This window comes from Chiloscyllium plagiosum, unplaced genomic scaffold (genome assembly GCF_037043375.1).
Source record: "Chiloscyllium plagiosum isolate Xiang-an unplaced genomic scaffold, Cpla_swu_hap1 HiC_scaffold_39, whole genome shotgun sequence".
NCBI classification, from domain to species: Eukaryota; Metazoa; Chordata; class Chondrichthyes; order Orectolobiformes; family Hemiscylliidae; genus Chiloscyllium; species Chiloscyllium plagiosum.
This window is the reverse complement of record NW_028270177.1, coordinates 42,828,685-42,849,270: the sequence shown is the minus strand read 5'-3', so window position 1 is coordinate 42,849,270 and position 20,586 is coordinate 42,828,685. Positions and strand designations below refer to the sequence as shown.

Sequence of the window (20,586 nt, the reverse complement as noted above, 5' to 3'; positions counted from 1 at the left end):
GAACCTGGGTCTCTGGCGCTGTGAGGCAGCAGTGCTAACCACTGTGCCACCGTGCCGCCCTTTTTTGGTCTGAACTCAGTTAGCCAATGGAGGGCTGCAATTACAGAGGAACTTCTATTATCCAAAGGACACAAGTGGGGAGTATTTTGTTCAGTTAATCAAATGCTGGATAACCTCGTTAGCTAAGCATCGGGACTTTGAAATCTTGTTAGGAATATCCAAAATTCGAATGCCAGATAATTGGTTCCTCTATACATCAGTATCCCTGGAAAGGACATGAGTCAGCCAAACTGCTTGCTTCATATTGCCATCCTGCATTTGTATGTTGGGCAAGAAGACATACATTCACTGTAATATGCCTCCAACAGTGGAGTGAGTTTCCAAGCCCACAGGACCAAATTATCTGCCTGTAGAATCTGACCCTGTAAAGAAACATGAATTTATTTTGTGATAAAAGAAACGAATACAGAAAAATTACATACACATCATTGCTATAGTTTGGATTTTCGAATAGTGACATATGGAATTGGTTACTTGTTTTTTTTAAATTTTAAATAACTGTCAAACACTCCTGGAACAATGACCTAATCCAGTATGTATCAGTGAGCAGGAACTTCTGAAATGTTTGTTTGTTCTGTACTATTTTATGACAGAGTATAGATCAGATCCAAGTGACACCATTAGCTTGTTTTTGGTTTAACAAAAATAAAGGATGGATTTTAGCTTAGAAAACCCAGAGATAAAACACTTTAAAACAATTCAGAAGAGACCTGACTGGGATTAGAAGTAAGTACAGGCGGTATCTGCATTGGAAATGGGTTCGTTTGCAAGTTGAACTGTTTATAAATTGGAACGCAGTGCAGGACAGTGGAAAGCAGCCATTCTTAAGTACAGGAAATGTTTATACATCAACCTTTAAAATTTCTTGAAATGTATAAAAATGAATAAATCCCCAGGACCTGATCAGGTGTACCCTAGAACTCTGGGAAGCTAGGGAAATGATTGTTGGGCCCCTTGCTGAGATTTGTATCATTGACAGTCATAAGTGAGGTGTTGAAATACTGGAGGTTGTCTAACGTGGTGTCACTATTTAAGAAAGATGGTAAGGGAAAGACAGGGAACTACAGACCAGTGAGCCTGATGTTGGTGGTGGGCAAGTTGCTGGAGAGAATCCTGAGGGACAGGATTTGCATGTATTTGGAAAGGCAGTGACTGAGGGATAGTCAACATGGCTTTGTGTGTGGGAAATCACGTCTCATGAACTTTACTTTTTTTTGAGGAATTGAGAGCAGAGCTGTAGGCGTGATCTATATTTACATCAGTAAGGCGTTCAATAAGGTTCCCCATGGGAGACTAGTTAGCAAGATTAGATCTCGTGGAATACAGGGAGAACTAGCCATTTGGATACAGAATTTGCTCAAAGGTAGAAGACAGAAGATGGTGGCAAAGGGTTGCTTTTTAGACTTGGAGGCCTGTGACCAGTGTGCCACGAGGATCGGTGCTGGGTCCGTTGCTTTTCATCTTGTATATAAATGATTTGATGCGAACATACAAGGTAAAGTTCGTAAGCTTTTCAAATAACCCCAAAATTGGAGGTGTAGTGGACAGCAAAGAGGGTTGCCTCAGATTACAACAGGAAAGATCCTGTTGTAATCGAGGTAACCTTCTTTGCTGTCCAGATGGGTCAATGGGTTAAAGAATGGAGTTTAATTTAGATAAATGTGAGGTGCTGCATTTTGGAAAATCAAATAAAAACAGGTCCGGTACACTACTTTGTCCTGGGGAGTGTTGCTGAACAAAGCGCAGATTCATAGTTCCTTGAAAGTAGAGTCGCAGGTAGATAGGATAGTGAAGGAGGTATTTGGTATGCTTTCCTTTATCGGTCAGAACATTAAATGTAGAGTTGGGAGGTCATGTTGCAGCTGTGCAGGACATTGATTTGGCCACTTTTGGAATGTTATGTGCAATTCTGGTCTCCTTCCTATTGTAAGAATGTTGTGAAATGTTAAAGATTTACAAGGATGTTGCCAGAGTTGGAGGGTTTGAGCAATAGGGAAAGGCTGAATAGGCTTTTTTTTTCCCTGGAGCATCGGAAATTGTGGAGTGACCTTTATAGAGGTTTATAGCATCATGAGGGACATGGATAGGGTAAATAGACAAAGTCTTTTCCCTGGGGTCCTGGAGCCCAGAACTGGAGGGCGTGGGTTTAGGGCGAGAGGGGAAAGATATAAAAAGGGACCTAAGGGGCAACTTATACACACAGGGTGGTGCGTGTATGGAATGAGTTGCCAGAGGAAGTGGTGGAGGCTGGTACAATTACAATGTTTAAAGGCATCTAGATGGGTGTACAAATAGGAAGGGTTTAGAGGGATATGGGCCAAATGCTAGCAAATGGGGCATGTAGATGAGGGTAGGGCAGTTGACGTGGTATACATGGACTTCAGTAAAGCCTTTGATAAGGTCCCACATGGTAGGCTGTTAGAGAAAATGCAGAGGTATGGGATTGAGGGTGATTTAGCAGTTTGGATTAGAAACTGGCTTTCTGAAAGAAGGCAGCCAGTGGAGGTTGATGGAAAATATTCAGCCTGGAGTCAGGTTACTAGTGGCGTGCCACAAGGATGTGTTTTGGGACCACTGCTGTTTGTCACTTTTATAAATGACATGGATGCAGGCATTGGTGGATGGATTAGTAAATTTGCAGATGACACTAAAGTTGGTGGAGCAGTGGACAGTTTGGAAGAATGTTGCAGGGGGACTTGGATAAACTGCAGAACTGGGCTGAGGTGGCAAATGGAGTTCAATGTAGTTAAATGTGAGGTGATGCACTTTGGGAAGAATAACAAGAAGGCAGAGTACTGGGTCAATGGAAAGATTCTTGGTAGTGTGGATGTGCAGAGGGATCTTGGTGTCCATGTACATCTCTGAAAGTTGCCACCCAGGTGAATAGTGCTGTTAAGAAGGCATACGGTGTGTTAGGTTTCATTGATAGAGGGATTGAGTTCCGGAGCCACAATATCATGCTGCAACTATACAAAACATTGGTGCGGCCACACTTGGAATATTGTGTATAGTTCTGGTCCCCATATTTCGGGAGGATGTGGATGCATTGGAAAAGGTGCAGAGGAGATTTACCAGGATGTTGCCTTGTGTGGAGGAAAGGCTGAGAGACTTGGGTCTGTTCTCATTGCATAGAAGAAGGCTAAGTGAGGATTTAATAGAAACATACAAGATGATCAGAGGATTAGATAGGGTAGAGAGTGAAAATCTTTTTCCTATGATGATGACATCACTTGTAGGAGGGGTCAAAACAACAAATTGAGGGGCAATAGATTTAAGTCAGAGGCAGGTTCTTTACACAGAGAGTGGTAAGGGCGTGGAATGCCCTACCTGCCAATGTAGTTAACTCAGCCACATTAGGGAGATTTTAAACCATCCTTGGATAAGCACTTGATGATGGGATAGTGTAGGGGGCGAGCTGAGAATAGTTCACAGGTCAGCACAACATTTAACGGCCGAAGGGCCTGCTCTGCGCTGTATTGTTCTATGTTATATCCACCCTAACTAACCCTCTGATCTTATGTCTCAACTAAGTCACTTCTCAACCACCTTTTATCTTTAACGAAAACAGCCTTTAGTCCTTTGGGCTTTACTCGTAAGACCTTCCTTCCATGCTAGGCAACATCCTAGTAAATCTCTCTGAACCCTTTCTGGAACTTCCACATTCTTCCTAGAATGCAGTGACCAGAACTATCCAAGTGTGGCTGCACCAGAGTTTTGTACAGCTGCAGCATGACCTTGTGGTTCTGAAACTCAATCCCTCTAACAATAAAAGTTAACACACTGTATTCCGCCTTAACCCTATTAACCTGGTGGCACTTTCAGGGATCTACGTACATGGACGCCAAGATCTTTCTGCTCATCCACACTGCCAAGAATCTTACCATTAGCCCAGTACTCATTATTCCTGTCACTCCTTCTAAAGTGAATCCCCTCATTTCTCAGCATTTGAACTCCAATTGCCACCCCTCCCCCTCCCCCCCCCCCCCCCCAGCCCAGCTCTGCAATTTATCTATCTCCCTCTGTAATCTGCAACATCCTTAGTCACTGTCCATACCTCCTCTGACCTTAGTGTCATCTGCAAATTTACTAATCATCCTTCCATGCTCTCATCCAGGTCATTTATAAAAATGACAAACAGCAGTGGATCAAAAACAGACCCTTGCAGTATACGACTAGTAACTAAACTCCAGGATGAATATTTCCCATCAATCCCCATCCTCTGTCGTCTTTCAGCTAGCCAATTTCTGATCCAAACCACTAAATTGCACTCAATCCCATGCCTCTGTATTTTTGCAATGGGTAACCTTATCAAATGCCTTACTAAAATCACATCAACCATTTTACCCTTGTCCACCTGTTTGGTCACCTTCTCAAAGAACTCAGTATGGTTCACAAAACAGTGTTTACTATCCCTAATCAACTTTCTAGGATGATTATAAATCCTTTCTCTTACAACCTTTTCCAACACTTTGCCCATAATTGAAGTAAGGCTCACTGGTCTATAATTACCAGGGTTATCTTTACTCCCCTTCTTAAACAAGGGGACATTTGTATTCCTTCAGTTTTCTGGCACTATTCCTGTAGACAATGACGACATAAAGATCAAAGCCAAAGGCTCTGTAATCTCTTCCCTGGCTTCCCAGAGAATCTTGGATAAATCCCATCTGGCCCAGGGGACTTACATATTTTTACACTTTGCAGAATTGCTAACACCACCTTGCAAACCTCCATCCCATCCAGTCTAGTAGCATCCATATTCTCCTCAACAACAGTGTGCATATTAATGAAAAGTATTCATTTAGCACTTCCCCATCTCCTCTGACTCCACGCACAATTTCTCACTCCTATCCTTGATTTGGCACTAATCTTACACTAGTCATTCTTTTATTCGTGATATACCTATAGAAAGCCTTGGGGAGTTTTTTTATCCTATTTGCTAATGACTTCTCATGTCCCCTTCTGGCTCTTCTTAACACTCTCTTTTTAGGTCTTTCCTGGCTAACTTGTAATTTTCAAGCACCCTAACTGAGCCATCACATCTCATTCTAACATAAGCTGCCTCCTTCCTTTTGATGAGAGATTCAACTTCCTTAGTAAACCATGTCTCTCTCACTCAACAACTTCCTCCCTGCCTGACAGGTACATATTTACAGGTTTGCAGATTACCCCAAGATTGGTGGACTAGCAGATAGTGAAGGGGATTGTCAGAGAATACAGCAGAATATAGATTGGAGAGATGGGCAGAGAAATGGTAGGTGGAGTTCAATTCAGGCAAATGCGAGGTGATGCATTTTTGGAAGATCCAACTATGCAGTAAATGGAAGAGGTCTGGGGAAGATTGATGCACAGAGAGATCTGGGTGTTCAAGTCCATTGTTCCCTGAAAGTGGCAACACGGGTCAGTAAAGTGGTCAAGAAGGCATACGGCATGTTGTCCTTCATTGGATGGGTATTAAATACAAGAATTAGCAGGTCATGTTACAGTTGTATAGGACTTTGGTTGGGCCGCATTTGGAATACTGCGTACAGTTCTGGTCACCACATTACCGGAACAAAGTGAATGCTTTGGAGAGGGTGCAGAGAAGGTTCACTGGGATGTTAGCTGGTATGGAGGGTGCTAGTTGTGAAGAGAGGTTGATTTTAGATTAGGATTATTTCCATTAGAAAGACGGAGGTTGAGTGAGGAACCTGGTTAAGGTCTATAAAATCATGAGGTACAGACAGAGTGTAGAGCAAGAAGCTTTTTCCCCAGAGTGTGGAACTCAATTATTAGGGGTCACGAGTTCAAAATGAGAGGGGAAAGTTTTAGGGGAGATATACATGGAATGTCCTTTATGCAGAGGATGGTAAGAGCCTGGAACGTGTTGTCAGCAGAGGTGGTAGAGGCAGGAACAATAGCGTCATTTAATATGTACTGAGACAAAATAGTGAATGGTAGGTGGAGGGCAGGCAAAGAGATAGAGATCCTTAGAAAATAGGCAGCAGATTTAGATAGAGGATCTGGATCGGTGCAGGCTTGGAGGGCCAAAGGGTCTGTTCCTGTTCTGTAATTTTCTTCTTGTTCTTCGTTCTTATCGAGGATCCACAGTAGCTATTGCTTGAATACGCTCTTCCACATTTCAATTGCGCTCTCTGCTCCTCTGCCAATTCCCCCCTCCCTAGCCAATAATTTAAATCTTCCTGAGAACGTCTAGGAAATCTCCCTGTCAGTATATTAGCCCCTTCAAAGTCAAGTGCAACCTGTCCTTGTACAGGTCACTTCTACCCCAGAAGAAATTTCAATGATCAAAAATGTGTATCCTTCTCCCTTACGTCAACTCCTCAGCCACACTCTATCTTCCTATTTCTACTTTTGTGGCACCAGGAGTAATTCAGATATTACTACCCTCCAGGACTGACTTTTTAAATCTTCTGCGTAATTTCCTATGTTCTTTCCTCAGAACCCCGTCCTTTTCTCTTCTAATGTCATTGGTTCCAATGTCAACAGAGACCTGCCCTTTTTAAGAGTATTCTGCACCCCCCAAACATTTCTGATCCTGATACCAGGGAGGCAACACACCATTCTGATATCTTGTTGTCAGCCACAGAAAAGTGCATCTGTGTCTCTGACTAGAGACTCCCCTATAGTGTATTTGGGTATAACATGTATTTGTCAATGCAAATTGATTATAATACGATTGAATTATGGACACTTTTATGGATTAAATTATGTTTAAATAATGGAAACGTTTTACTAAATTGGTCTGGTGATCTTCTGCAACATGATTTTCCATAGCAGTTTCCCATAGTGTGGTTTTCTATAGCATGAGATTGCATGGAAATGTAACTGTGGCGTTATATCTGAACTAACTGTGGTGTTATAGCGGAACTAACTGTGGCGTGTAATTGATCATTTGGAAACTGACATACCCCTTGCTACGGACCAGTAGAACCAGAAACTTGGCTGTCAGTGCTACATTCCCCTGAGTCCATCACCCCTATATTTTCTAGAACAGCATGCTTGTTTGGGTTAGGGATAGCCACAGTAGTCTTCTGCACAACCTGCCTCTCCAAGCAATCCAATTAGACTTGCAACCAAACACACTTGCTACAGACATTATTTTCAGTAACACTGAAATTCTCCTTAATCTCCCACAACTGACAGGAATGGCATGTCACTTTATGAAAAACCATCTTTGTACCTGAACAATCTACAAACCCAGAAAATTGCACATTTTACTGCTTTAAAAACACTTGATGAATGTAGAGCAAACACTTGATGAATGTAGAGCATACACTTGGGGCCCACTATGTTGTTCTGAGCATTTATCTTGATCTAAGATCAACCTAACCTACACACACCTCAGTTTATTGCTATACAGGTACTTGTCCAGCAGTTGCTTAAATGCCCTTAATGTCTCTGACTCTACTACCACTCCAGATTGCGTTCCACACACCCACCACTCTCTGTATAAATAATCTACCTCTGATACCTCCCTTCTATCTTCCTCCAAATGCCTTAAAAGTATGACCCCTTGTGACTGCCATTTCTGGTCTGGAGAAAAGTCTCTGGCTACCTACTCTATTTATGCCTCTCATTACCTTGTACCCCTCTATCAAGTCACCTCTCTTTCTTCTCTCCAGTGTGAAAAGTGCAAGCTCAATCAACCTCTCTTCATAAGACAAGCCCTCCAATCCAGCATACTGGTAAATCCCCTCTGTACCTTGTCTAACACATCTACACCCTTCCTTACATGAGGCGACCAGAACTGGACATAATATTCCATTGTGGTCTAACCAGGGTTTTATAAAGCTGTAGCAAAACCTCACCGCTCTTAAACTCAATACCAAGCCGAAACACCATATGCTTTCTTAACAATCCTATCAACTTTGGGGGGGGGGCAACTTTGAGGGATTTATGTATGTGGACCCCAAGATCCCACTGTTCCTGCACACTAAAAAGAATCCTGTCTTTAACCCTGTATCCAGCATTCAAATTCAGCCTTCCAAAATGAATCACTTCGCATTTATCCAGGTTGAACTCCATCTGCCACTTCTCCGCCCAGCTCTGCATCCTGTCAGTCATGTTGTAGCCTACAACAGCCCTCTACACTAACTACAACCCACCAACCTGTGTGTCATCAAACTTACTAACTCATACTTCCACTTCTTCATCCAAGTCATTTATAAAAATTACAAAGAGTGCAGAATACAGCCCATCCACTACCACTCGCTGTTGTCTTTCAGCCAGCTAATTCTGTATCCAGACAGCCAAACTTCCCTGTATCACATACCTCCAAACCTCTGAATGAGCCTACCGTGGGAAACCTTATCAAATGCCTTACTGAAATCCATGTACACCACATCCCACTACTTGACCTTCGTCTACTGGTCTTGTCACGCCCTCAAAGAACTCAAGGCTTGTGAGGCATGACCTGCTCCCTCCAAAGCAATGCTGACCATCTTTAATCAAACTTTTTCCGAACAGTCAAATCTTATCTTCAAATCCTTTCCAGTACCTTGCTTACCACAAATATAAGACTGACTGGTCTGTATTTCCCAGGGATTTCCTTATTGCCTTTCTTGAATAGAGGAACAACATTCATCTCCCTCAAATCATCATTGGGTACTATTCCCATGGAGAGTGTGGATGCAAAGATCATTGCCAGAGGCACAGCAATCTCATTCCTTGCTTCCTGTAGTAACCTTGGACATATCTGCTCCAGTCAATAGACAATAAATGCAGGAGTAGGCCATTCAGCCCTTCGAGCCTGCACCGCCATTCAATATGATTTAGATTTAGATTAGATTAGATTACAGTGTGGAAACAGGCCCTTCGGCCCAACAAGTCCACACCGACCCGCCGAAGCGCAACCCAACCATACCCCTACATTTACCCCTTACCTAACACTACGGGCAATTTAGTATGGCCAATTCACCTGACCCTGCCCATCTTTGGACTGTGGGAGGAAACCGGAGCACCCGGAGGAAACCCACGCAGACACGGGGAGAACATGCAAACTCCACACAATCAGTCGCCTGAGGCAGGAATTGAACCCGGGTCTCTGGCGCTGTGAGGCAGCAGTGCTAACCACTGTGCCACCGTGCCGCCCACTATCATGGCTGATCATTCCTAATAAGTATTCTCTTCCTGCCTTACCTCCATAACCCTTGATTCCACTATCTTTGAGAGCTCTATCCAACTCTTTCTTAAATGAATCCAGAGACTGGGCCTCCACTGCCCTCTGGGGCAGAGCATTCCACACAGCCACCACTCTCTGGGTGAAGAAGTTTCTCCTCATCTCTGTCCTAAATGGTCTACCCCGTATTTTTAAGCTGTGTCCTCTGGTTCAGCACTCACCCATCAGCTGCCAGAGTGTCCAATCCTTTCATAATCTTATATGTCTCAATCAGATTCCCTCTCAGTCTTCTAAACTCAAGGGTATACAAGCCCAGTCGCTTCAGTCTTTCAGTGTAAGGTAATCCCACCATTCCAGGAATTGACCTCGTGAACCTATGCTGCACTTCCTCAATAGCCAGAATGTCTTTCCTTAAATTTGGAGACCAGAACTGCACACAGTACTCCAGGTGTGGTCTCACCAGGGCCCTGTACAGCTGCAGAAACACCTCTTTGCTTCTATACTCAATTCCTCTTGTTATGAAGGCCAGCATGCTATTAGCTTTCTTCACTACCTGCTGTATCTGCATGCTTGCCTTCATTGACTGGTGTACAAGAACACCCAGATCTCTCTGTACTGCCCCTTTACCTAAATTGATTCCATTGAGGTAATAATCTGCCTTCCTATTCTTGCCACCAAAGTGGATAACCATCCTGGGGACTTATCTATTTGATGCTTCGCCGAACGTTCAGCATGTCCACTTAATATTCAAGCCTGTTAACCTTATCCATGGTGTTCTCACTATCAGCAAGATCCCCCTCTCTCGTGAATACCAAAGAAAAAAAACTCATTTAGGGCCTCCCCTACCTCTTCAAACTCCAGGCACAAGTTCCTTCCATTATCCCTGATCATTATCTTATTTGTCACATATGCGTTAGAATGTCTTTTGGGTTTTCCCTAATCCTTCTCGCCAAGGCTTTTCCTGCTCCCTCCTAGTGCTCAGTCCATTTTTGACTTTGTTCCTAGCTACCCTGTTAAGCCTCTAAAGGTATGGTAGATCCTTACTTCCTCATTCTTAAGCTTCCTTCTTCCTCTTGACAACTAGCTCTTCTTGTCATCCAAGGCTCCTTCCACTTTACCATTCCTTGCCTGTCTCAGTGGGACAAAGTTATCCAAGACTCACTATCAATGCACCTTAAATAGCCTCCACATTTTTCTGCATTTCCTGTATAATAATTGTTCCCAAGTTATACTCCACAGCTCCTGTCTAATAGCAGTATAATTTTCCCTCCCCTCCCTCAATTAAATACCTTCCCATACTGTTTATTCCTATCACCCTCTGTCACTATGGTAAAGGTGAGGCAGTTGTGGTCACTGTCACCGAATTGCTGTCCCACTGAGAGATCTCACACCTGGTCTGGCTCATTGCCTAGACCAAAAACTAAATTGCGACCAAATCAGCCTATCTATGTATTGAGTCAGGAATCCTTCCTGAACACCTGACAAAATCTGCTCCATCCAGACTATCTGCACTAAGGAGGATCCAAGTAATATTACAGAAGTTGAAGACACCCATAACAACAACTCTATTACATCTGCACCTTTCCAAGATCTGCTGTCCAATCTGTTCTTCCATCTCTCTGTTGCTATTGGGGGGGAGGTGGGGGAGAGTTCTTTCGAAAGCACCCAATAAAGTGACTGTTTTCCTGTTACTGACTTCCAGCCATACTGACTCAGTAGACAAACCCTCCTCAACCACCACCTTTTCTGCAGCTGTGATGCACTCTCAAACAATGCTACTACCTCCCGGCTCCCGGTGTTTTAAAAGATCTAAACCCTGGAACATCCAGCAACTGTACCTGCCCCTGTGAAATCCACATCTCTGTTATGGCCATAACATCATAGTTCAAATTACTGATCCATGCTGTAAGTTAATCATTCATTTCTGACTCTGCTTGCATTGAAACAGATACACTTTAACCGATCCCTTTGCCCTATCAACTGTATATCCTTCCTGACAGACTCACCATTCTTTGTGCCCTGTAGTGCTGGTTCCCATCCCCCTGCCAAACTATTTTAAACCCCCTGAAGTACTCAAAGTTTGTGAGAAGATTTGTAGCTCGGGTGCTCGTTGCTGTGGTTCTGTTCGCCGAGCTGGAAGTTTTTGTTGCAAACATTTCGTCCCTTGTCTAGGTGACATCCTCAGTGCTTGGGAGCCTCCTGTGAAGCGCTTCTGTGGTGTTTCCTCCGGCATTTATAGTGGCCTGTCCCTGCCGCTTCCGGTTGTCAGTTTCAGCTGTCCGCTGTAGTGGCCGGTATATTGGATCCAGGTCTATGTGTTTGTTGATGGAGTTTGTGGATGAGTGCCAAGCTTCTAGGAATTCCCTGGCTGTTCTTTGTTTCGCTTGCCCTATAATGGTAGTGTTGTCCCAGTCAAATTCATGTTGCTTGTCGTCTGCGTGTGTAGTTTTGAGCAAAATTAGTTTTGCTCATGCTGGGTTTTACTAATGTAGTGTACAAAATCCCATGCAAGGACTGCACAAAAGGACAAACAGGAAGACAGCTAACGATCCGCATCCACGAACATCAACTAGCCACGAAACGACACGACCAGCTATCCCTAGTAGCCACACACGCAGACGACAAGCAACATGAATGGAGACCTTGGCAGTTTAGTGCAGATGAAAAATGGACAGAAGTTCACCAGATTGAGTTGCTGGTAGAATATAGACAGGAAGTATTGTGGGTAACGGACAAATTATCTGTAGGAAGTCATCTAGGAGTCAGGGAGACTCTGGTTAAGATACACAAGCATTTTTATTGGCCTGGATTACATAAAGATGTGGTTGAATTTTTGCTGTACCTGTCCTACATGTTAGATGGTGGGAAAGCCACAGGCGGTGACAGAACCAATGCCTTTAATGTCAATTCCTGCATTTGAAGAACTTTTTAAATACAGATTATAATTAATTGTGTAGGTCCCCTTCCTAAAACCAAAAGTGTGAACCAGTAATGGATATACACCAGGTTTCCAGAGGTAATTCCAGAATGTCAAGGGGGAAAAAAAGCTTGTGGAGGAGTTGCTTTCTTTATTTGTTACAGACTACCCAAGAAGATTCAGTCAGACCAAAGTTCCAGTTTTACTCCCAAATTATTTAAGGAGGCCATGTAAAGTTCAGGCATCAAACAGTTTTTTTTTAAAATCAAGTGTGTACCATCCTGAATCCCAGGGAGCATTAGAAAGGTGGCATCAGACCCTCAAGATAATGTTGAGGGCTTATTGCTAGGATCACCCAAATGATGGAATCAAGGCAACCAATCTATATTTGCTGTTAGCGATGCTGCAAATAAATCGACTCTGTTTACTCCACTTGAATTGATACTCAGACACAGAGGGTTGGTGTGGACTTGAAGAACCTGTTTCCATACTGGGAATCTAATCTAATCTTGAAAATTAAAGACAAATTGATTGGTCGGAATTTGGAAATCTCACAGTTGGATTATGTATCTGAAGTGTGAGAAAGATTAAACAGTGAATTAGCTAGACAACATGAAGCAAGGAGCAGATAAGGAATCTAAAATTTGTAAGTTTTCCCATGGGGATAAAGTATTGGTGCTGCTACCAGTGGTAGGAGATCCCTTCAAAGCAGGGTTTAGTGATCCCTATCAAATTGAAGTTATGTTAGATGAATTATCTGGTAAAGATACCACATAGGAAAACAGTCTTATCGAGTATGTCATGTGAACATCCTGAAACATTATTATGACAGTGAAAGGGAACCAGAGAAATGGGTATTACTGCCACTCAGTGAGGAATCAAATTCAGATGATTTGGATTTTGATATACCTCAGAATAAATTGACTGATGAGGAGGTGCTTAAGGAATGGGATAGGGTAGTGAGTTATTTGTCTCAGGAACAGAGCTGAATTGAAACACTTCTTGCAGTGCTAGCAGGACCTATGTGGAAATAGAATGGGAAGGACAAAGGGAATGCTGTTCTGATAAAACAACACACCCACAGGCTTAATCCCCTCAAAGCAGTACAGGTTCAGAAGAAAATGGAAGCAATGCTCCAAGAAGACATCATAGAGATGAGACAAAGTGAGTGAAGCTCACCAATGGTGTTGGTTCCCAGACCTGATGGTACTCATTAATTCTGCATAGATTATTGGAAGGTCAACACTGGCCAAAAGTGATTCCTGCCCAATTCCAAGGCTGGGGATTGTGTGGGGAAAGTAGGACAAGCCATTTGCATCACAAAATTGTACTTACTTCACTGATACTGGCAAGTCATGGAGATAACAAATATTTCTGCTTTTGTAATCCAAATCAATTTGGAATGAAGAACGCATTAGCCACTTTTCAAAGGTTTATGAAGAGAGTTGCAGGATTGACTAATTGTGCCATCTACCTAGATATCTTGGTGATCTTTAGCCATTTGTGGAAATATCACACAGCGTTTTGGCAGGGCTCTTTGAAACTACGAATTCACCTGACAACTTCTCAATTTAATTCTTCGGCAAAAACAAGGGTTTGCAATGGCAGAAGTGATATTCTTCGGGCACATCAGAAATAGGTGGATGACACTGAGGAATGTGAAGACTAAGGCAGTTGAGGAATTTCCAGAACCATCCTTTAAGAAGGAAGTGCTATGATTTTTAGGATTGCATGAATTCTACAGGAAATTTGTACCAAACATTAGTGTAGTGACCCTGTAAAAGATTTGTTTTAATATAAATTGGTGGATAGAACAATGCCAGAAGGCACTTGAGAATTTTAAAAGCAGAGTTAACCACCACTCCAGGTTTAGCAGTGTCGATGTTTTTGAAAGTCTTCGAAGTTGCCATCAATGCAAGCGACGTAGGTGCTGAAACTGTTTCAGGAAGATGATTATGGAATTGAAAAACCAATTATTATTTTTTAAAAACTCTACCACCAGAAAATAAATTCCAGTATTGGAAAATAATTAGTAAGTTTGATCATGGCCTTACAATATTTTAATGTTTACATTATATTATGAAGACAAGGAGTGGCACGGAGGCATAGTAGTTAGCACTGCTGCCTCACAGCGCCAGAGACCCAGGTTCAATTCCTGCCTCAGGCAACTGCCTATGTGGAGTTTGCACATTCTCCCCGTGGGTTTCTTCTGGGTGCTCCGGTTTCCTCCCACAGTCCAAAAATGTGCAGGTTAGGTGAATTGACCATGCTAAATTGCCCGTAGTGTTAGGTAAAGGGTTAAATGTAGGGGAATGGGTCTGGGTGGGTTGCTCTTCGGAGGGTCAGTGTGGACTTTTTGGGCCGAAGGGCCTGTTTCCACACTGTAAGTAATCTAATCTAATCTAATCTAAACATGTGGTGTACTGTACCTTTTTAAGAGTAAAAAAAAACTAGCAGAACTACCTGACAGCACCAAGCGTTCTGAATAAGGCACAATGTAACATGTGGTCCAGCAGCTAGGGTAGCTGGTTGCTTATAGACAATAAATAATTTGAATTGGGCCAAACTCCAATCAAGTTTGAATTTAGTATATTGACAATATTAAAAGCCAATGATACAATCCGAAGCTTTGGGGGTATAAGACTGGGAAAAATTGAACAGTTGGGAGAGAACTACCAAAAGACCAACAGATGTAGGCTGTTAGTCAGAATTGAGAGGTACCTGTCTGGAGGAGTTTGCACAGAAAAACATCAACACTGACCTGGAGAGCAACTCTACAGAGGAAAATAAAGAAGATTCAACCACTGGCTGGTTTTGAAGTTTTCAATAAACCTTAATCGGGAGTTTTATCAAATGACCATTATAGAAGACAAAGTAAAAGATAGGTTAGAGGAAGGAGTTGTAAATAGTTGTTTGTTTCTTAAAATATAACAATAATTAACTAAGTTCTAGATTTTCTGGAAAATCTGGAGTTTTCACTGATTACTGCACAGGATAAATCTTGTGTTGCTAGTTTTAAATTAAGCAGCTGGTTTTTACAGTTGCATACAATGCATAAGACGATTGTGTGTACCAATCACAATTCTTTGTTTCTGGAAAGATTTAAGGACAAGAACACCCAGATTATTGTTGGAGTCTCATGTTAAAGCATTTAATGTACAGATTGCATGTGTTGCAGGTTGTGAAAATATTGTGGATGCATTATTGCAAGTTTAAAAGAAAAATGCTTAAGATAGAAAGTGTTTGTATATAAAAAATATATAAAATTAGTAAATCTAGATTACTAGATTCATAGCTCATAATATTAATGGAGTTAAGATTGTTTTTAGAAATGAAGCCATCTTTTCATAATGGTCCTTTTTCTCTTAAGGGTGGGAGGTATTGTGAAATTAGGTAGAGTACTTATAGATTTAGGAGGCAGTAAGTTAAAATTTGTTTGTAAAGTGGTTGTGTGGTCTCTTTAAAAGATCATCTGCTTTTTCAGTGATTTAAAGTTTTAAAATGGATGTCTGTGAGCAGCAACTTGACTGTATGCAAGTAACAGAGCACCAAAAAAAAACTATTGAAGGTTTTGACAATATAGGACCAATCCTAATGCAAGAAATATTGATATGTCATCATGGGTATAAAAAGAAAGGGACAGTTGGACAAACACTCCAGAGCTAGTTGCCATCTGCCAAAGCTAATGGCCCTCAGCTCTCGAATTGCTGGCTCTCACAGCCTCCTCTGTCTTAAAGCACCATCTTAAATAACAATACCAACATTGCAACTAGTAAATACTCCTGGCAGAATTGATTGAGAAGGCCAGAGCATTCCAAAAGACATGAAAACTGGCTGCAATTTTGAGACTAAATTCCAATTTTTTTTTGTTAGACTTGTATTTATTGGAAAAGCATACCAGTAGAATTTTGTTTTACTTGGGATTAGTTAGGGGTTTATTCTGTTTTAATTTGTTCATTTGAGAATTTGATAAATTTGTTACTTTTTTGCTTTTAAAGTGAGTGTCAAGAGATTTATTTTTAATCGTTGGAAGTTGCTGAAAAGCAGGTTACGTCATTTTTCACACTCCTTTATCACGGGTGAGGTGTGTTTGGGTGAAAGTTTTGGTTTTGAAAGGTCAACCTCCTTTATAATGAGGAAAGATGTTTTCAATTAGCAGTTTTTGAAATTCAGTACCTCAGGACAATTAGAATGCTTGAATTTCAGTTCATTTTGAAACATAAACAAAAGTGAGTATCCCAGCTAATTTGCTTTCTAAAGCTTCTAGAATCTTAAAAGCTACATTATATCAATACTAAAACCCTTCACAGCAGCTTGTTTGTATATTTGCAGACGAACTTTCCAATTCCAGAGTTTGTCGTAGCAGTTGGATTCTTCCTGGTTCTCAGCATCGAGCGAATAATTCTGCAGTGCCATAGTGACCATTTTCATGAGACCACCTCCATTCTTGCACACCGTACTCCAACAACATTCCATTGCAATGATGACATCAGCCACCATGTACAGATAAACAGCAACAGTGTAGAAACAACAGATCACCATGTTCACCTTGTTAATGCCCATCCTGCTTTTCGTTCTTTTATCCTTTTCCTTTCTCTGTCCTTACACTCAATATTTGAAGGATTGCCCATTGGTCTACAACAGTCAGAGTCAAAGGTTTTTCAGGTTTTTGCTGCCATTTTAATTCATAAAAGTTTAATTGTTTTCAGCTTGTCTCTGAAACTTGTACAGAGCAATATGCCACAAGGCCGTGTGGTACTGTATGTTATAATATTTGCAGTAATGTCTCCTTTGGGAATTGTGATTGGCATTATAATCACACAAATGAAATCAACCTACAGTGATATGGCACAGAGTCTCCTTGAAGGAATCACTACAGGGACGTTTATTTATGTTACCTTTTTAGAGATTTTACCTCACGAACTAAATTCCACTGATAAGCAACTGTTGAAGCTCCTGGGCATTATATTTGGTTTCTCTACAATAACCATGTTGTCCTTTATACTTTAGAAGTGTTCAAACATGAAGGGTTTTAATTTTAACTATTGATAAATTTGTTAATTCTTAGCTAATCTATCATCATCCAAATTTATATTTTTCTCTTTGCTCTCAATATAAGCCATTTGTCTTTAAGTTGCCTGGCATTTGAAGTACACCTGTGGCAGGTTTGTTGCAGATATGCTAATCAGGAATGAAGTACAGAATCCCCAACCACCACATTTTCCAATTCTTACCATCTAACATAAGACACGCAATGAATCATGGCAGCATAGTTTGCCCCAAACCCTGCTGCCATGAAATTACATTTTACAGCCAGGATCATTTTGCAGCAGTGTTCATAATTCAAAATATTATTTAGATAAATAATCTCTACATTTGTATTCCATTGAACTTAAATTAAAAGTCCAAGTATATTGACAAATCATCACCAATTCTTGACTACTCCATCTTGTATTCATCTACAAGCAAAACTGCTGCCTTTTTTTCACTTTTTAATCGAAGTAGCTTTGGGTATCAAGTCCCACTCCTGAGACTTGAGCATAACATTTGGGCTGATACTTCAGTGCATTAGAGACTGCTGCCCTGACTGCAACTTTCAATGAGATCCAATGCATCATTTGACACTTCTGCCTTGGCCATCAGATTATCAGATTATCAGGTCACTTGCTATGTATATTGATACTTTTTTTAATATCTAGTTTTGATAATTTGCTTCCACTGATTTGAGATTTTTTATTCAGTTTGTGCATTCTGATGTAAATCTGTATGTCTGTATCTGAATAACTTCTGTAATGAGGCAAGAATGAAATATTATAAGGAAACAATAAGCAGCAATTTCTCCCAAGTGATTTTGTTTCTAGAATTGTATAATGAGTGAAACTTAGTGGGGGGAGAAAAACAAATTTTAACATTTATTTTCAATGATTTCAAAAGCATTAACAGAAAAGAGCAGGGGTAGGTCATTCAGTCCTTCATCCACCTCTACCATTTAATTTGATCACCCAGTTCTCCCCATTCCCTTGATACACTCCTTCAGGTTAAAGTGATCAAACTCATTTTAAAAATAAATATTTTGGCCTCAACAACTTTGTGGCAGAGAATTCCACAGACCTACTACTGAGTGAACAATTTTTAAGCTCATCTCCAGTCCTAAATTGCCTACCCTGCACCTGAGACTGTCAGCTCCTGGTTCTGGAATCCTTGGTCATCGGAAATATTCTTGTGTTTACTCTGTCTAGTTCTATTAGAATGTTAGACCCTCTCATTCATTCTTAACTCCACTGAATATAGTCCTGACTTTATTCATAGTCCTACTTGCCATCCCTGGAATCAGTCTGGTAAACCTTTGTTGCATTCCATCCGTAGCCTGAACATTTTTTTTCCTCAAAAAAAGTCCAAAATTGGTGTCATCTTGCCAAGGCAACTGTAGCAAGACATCCTTATTCCTTTTACTCAAATTATCTTACTGTGAAAGCTAACCTAACCAGTTGCCTCCTTCACTACCTGCTGAACCTATATTAGCGACTAGCGTACAAGGACACAAAAGTGTCATATCTCCCTCTTTCTCAATCTGCTATTTGGATAATCGGCCTTCCTGTTTTTGTTAACCTCACATTTTTTAGCCACAATACTGGTGTACATTTGCCCACTTATCCAAATCATTCTTTTTTTTTAAAAAAAGGTCAGGTGAGTTAAATTGGCATAATTTTAATTTTGTTGGGTCTTATTCTTATGCGTATGTTCTGTTGAGTGCTTTTATTGATAAACATGGTTCAGGATCTTATCTTGTAACTAATTGCACTACCATCTTACTGATCGGGTCTGTTCTTCCATTCTAATTTGATACCTGGATGATAACCTCTTCCCTCCCTTCAATTCTCAGCCTGCAACTTTATACCAAAATTCAAATTGTCCCCTTATTTAGATAAACATGTGATAAGTTTGAACATGTTCCAAATATTTCTGCAATTATAGTTGGTGGTCCCATTGCAAACTGTAGTAACTTTCACACATTCACAGAAATATTCTGCCAAATTTGAGTGAGCAGCTGAAGAGCATGGTAAGTCTAAAAAAAGGATATGGAGTAAGTCACTAGAGTGGTAAGCTTGTGGAATTCACAGCCACTGAAAACATTTGAAGACAAAAAAAAGGTAAGATTTCAAGAAGAAGTTGGATATAACACTTGGGGTAAAAGGGATCAAAAGAGGAGAAAAGTGGGAACAGGTTGAGTTGGATGAATGGTGTAGACTTGAGCTGAATGATCTTTTTTTTTAAATTCAATAACATCACATGTAAAAGAACAAATAAAGCATTTGGTAAAGTCTCAGCATTGTGTTATTTATCACTCTAAATAGATCTGTCCAGGATTAAGAGAGTCGTAATGAAAAGGGGTCTGTTGTGAAATGATACTTTTCTGAATAAAACAAAACTCCCAATTCTGTCCTAGAGATTTCAAAGTCTGAATTTTTCTGAATTTTAGCTGCGAGTATTAGATAGCACAGTTTTCATGACACATGTGGTGAACTGCAAACTTAAGCCAATACACCAAAGGGATTTCTGTTGACGCTATTAAGAGATTCATTTTACCCTATGAAAACAAACAACCAATTCCTAGTGCATGAAAATTGGGTGGAATCTAGATCACTGCATGCTTTGATTCCCAGTTCAACTAGAATTGGGTCGGAGGCAAGGAATTGGAATCAACTTGTGCTAAAGTTTTTGTCTATATTGTAGTGTTTACCTAAAATCATCATTTAACATTACTGGAAAATATGACATGAGAAATGAAAAAGTGTCCACTTTTCATACACTAGAGCAGGAGGCTCTTTGATTTTGTTCTATTCTGCCTAATCAGTATCTTAATCCATCTACTTACCTTGGTTCCCTAACCCTACATTTTATCTTCTACATTGATGTTAGGTTTGAAATTTGAATAAATATTATCAATTATGGACCTATACAAATCTGTTAGCCTGACCGAAGTCTTCCAGAAATGCTGAAATGTATTAGTAAAGGAACCTTAATGCACTTGGAAAATCTCGTGACTGAAATCAATATGGTTTTACAAAGTAACTGCCTCTTTATTTTCCAGATAAAAGGGAACTAGTAAATGTAGGATACTTGGATTTTCAAAAGGCTTTCAATAAGGTGTCACCCTATTAATGCCACAGGACTAGTATCCATAATCCCACATTGTGTTCTGGGGGCTTGGGTTCAAATCACACCATGGTAGATGATGGAATTTGAACTCAAAAATTAAAAGCTAGTCTAATGATTAACATCTAGACATCGTCAATCATTATAAAAGCCTCTCTGGGTTCACTAATCTTTCAGGGAAGGAAATTTGTAATCATTACCTGGTTTGGCCAACATGTGACTGAAGGCTCTCAGCAATGTGGTTGACTCTTAATTGCCCTCTGGACAATTAATACTTGCCTAGCCAGTGAGATGCAGATTAATGAATGAATGGAAAAAAGTTAACATACTGTTG

At 40.7% G+C, this 20,586-nt stretch overlaps 1 protein-coding gene across 1 annotated transcript in view; it reads left to right on the top strand.

Annotated features, from left to right (window-relative positions):
- LOC122541113 (zinc transporter ZIP1-like) overlaps nucleotides 1–17,105 on the top strand; it is a 51,470-nt gene extending 34,365 nt beyond the window's left edge. Inside the window, exon 4 of the mRNA XM_087981225.1 lies at nucleotides 16,428–17,105. Within this exon, the coding sequence (XP_087837351.1) occupies nucleotides 16,428–17,105 (678 nt within the window). The remainder of the gene's footprint in view (nucleotides 1–16,427) is intronic.
- The last annotated feature ends 3,481 nt before the right edge of the window (nucleotides 17,106–20,586 follow it).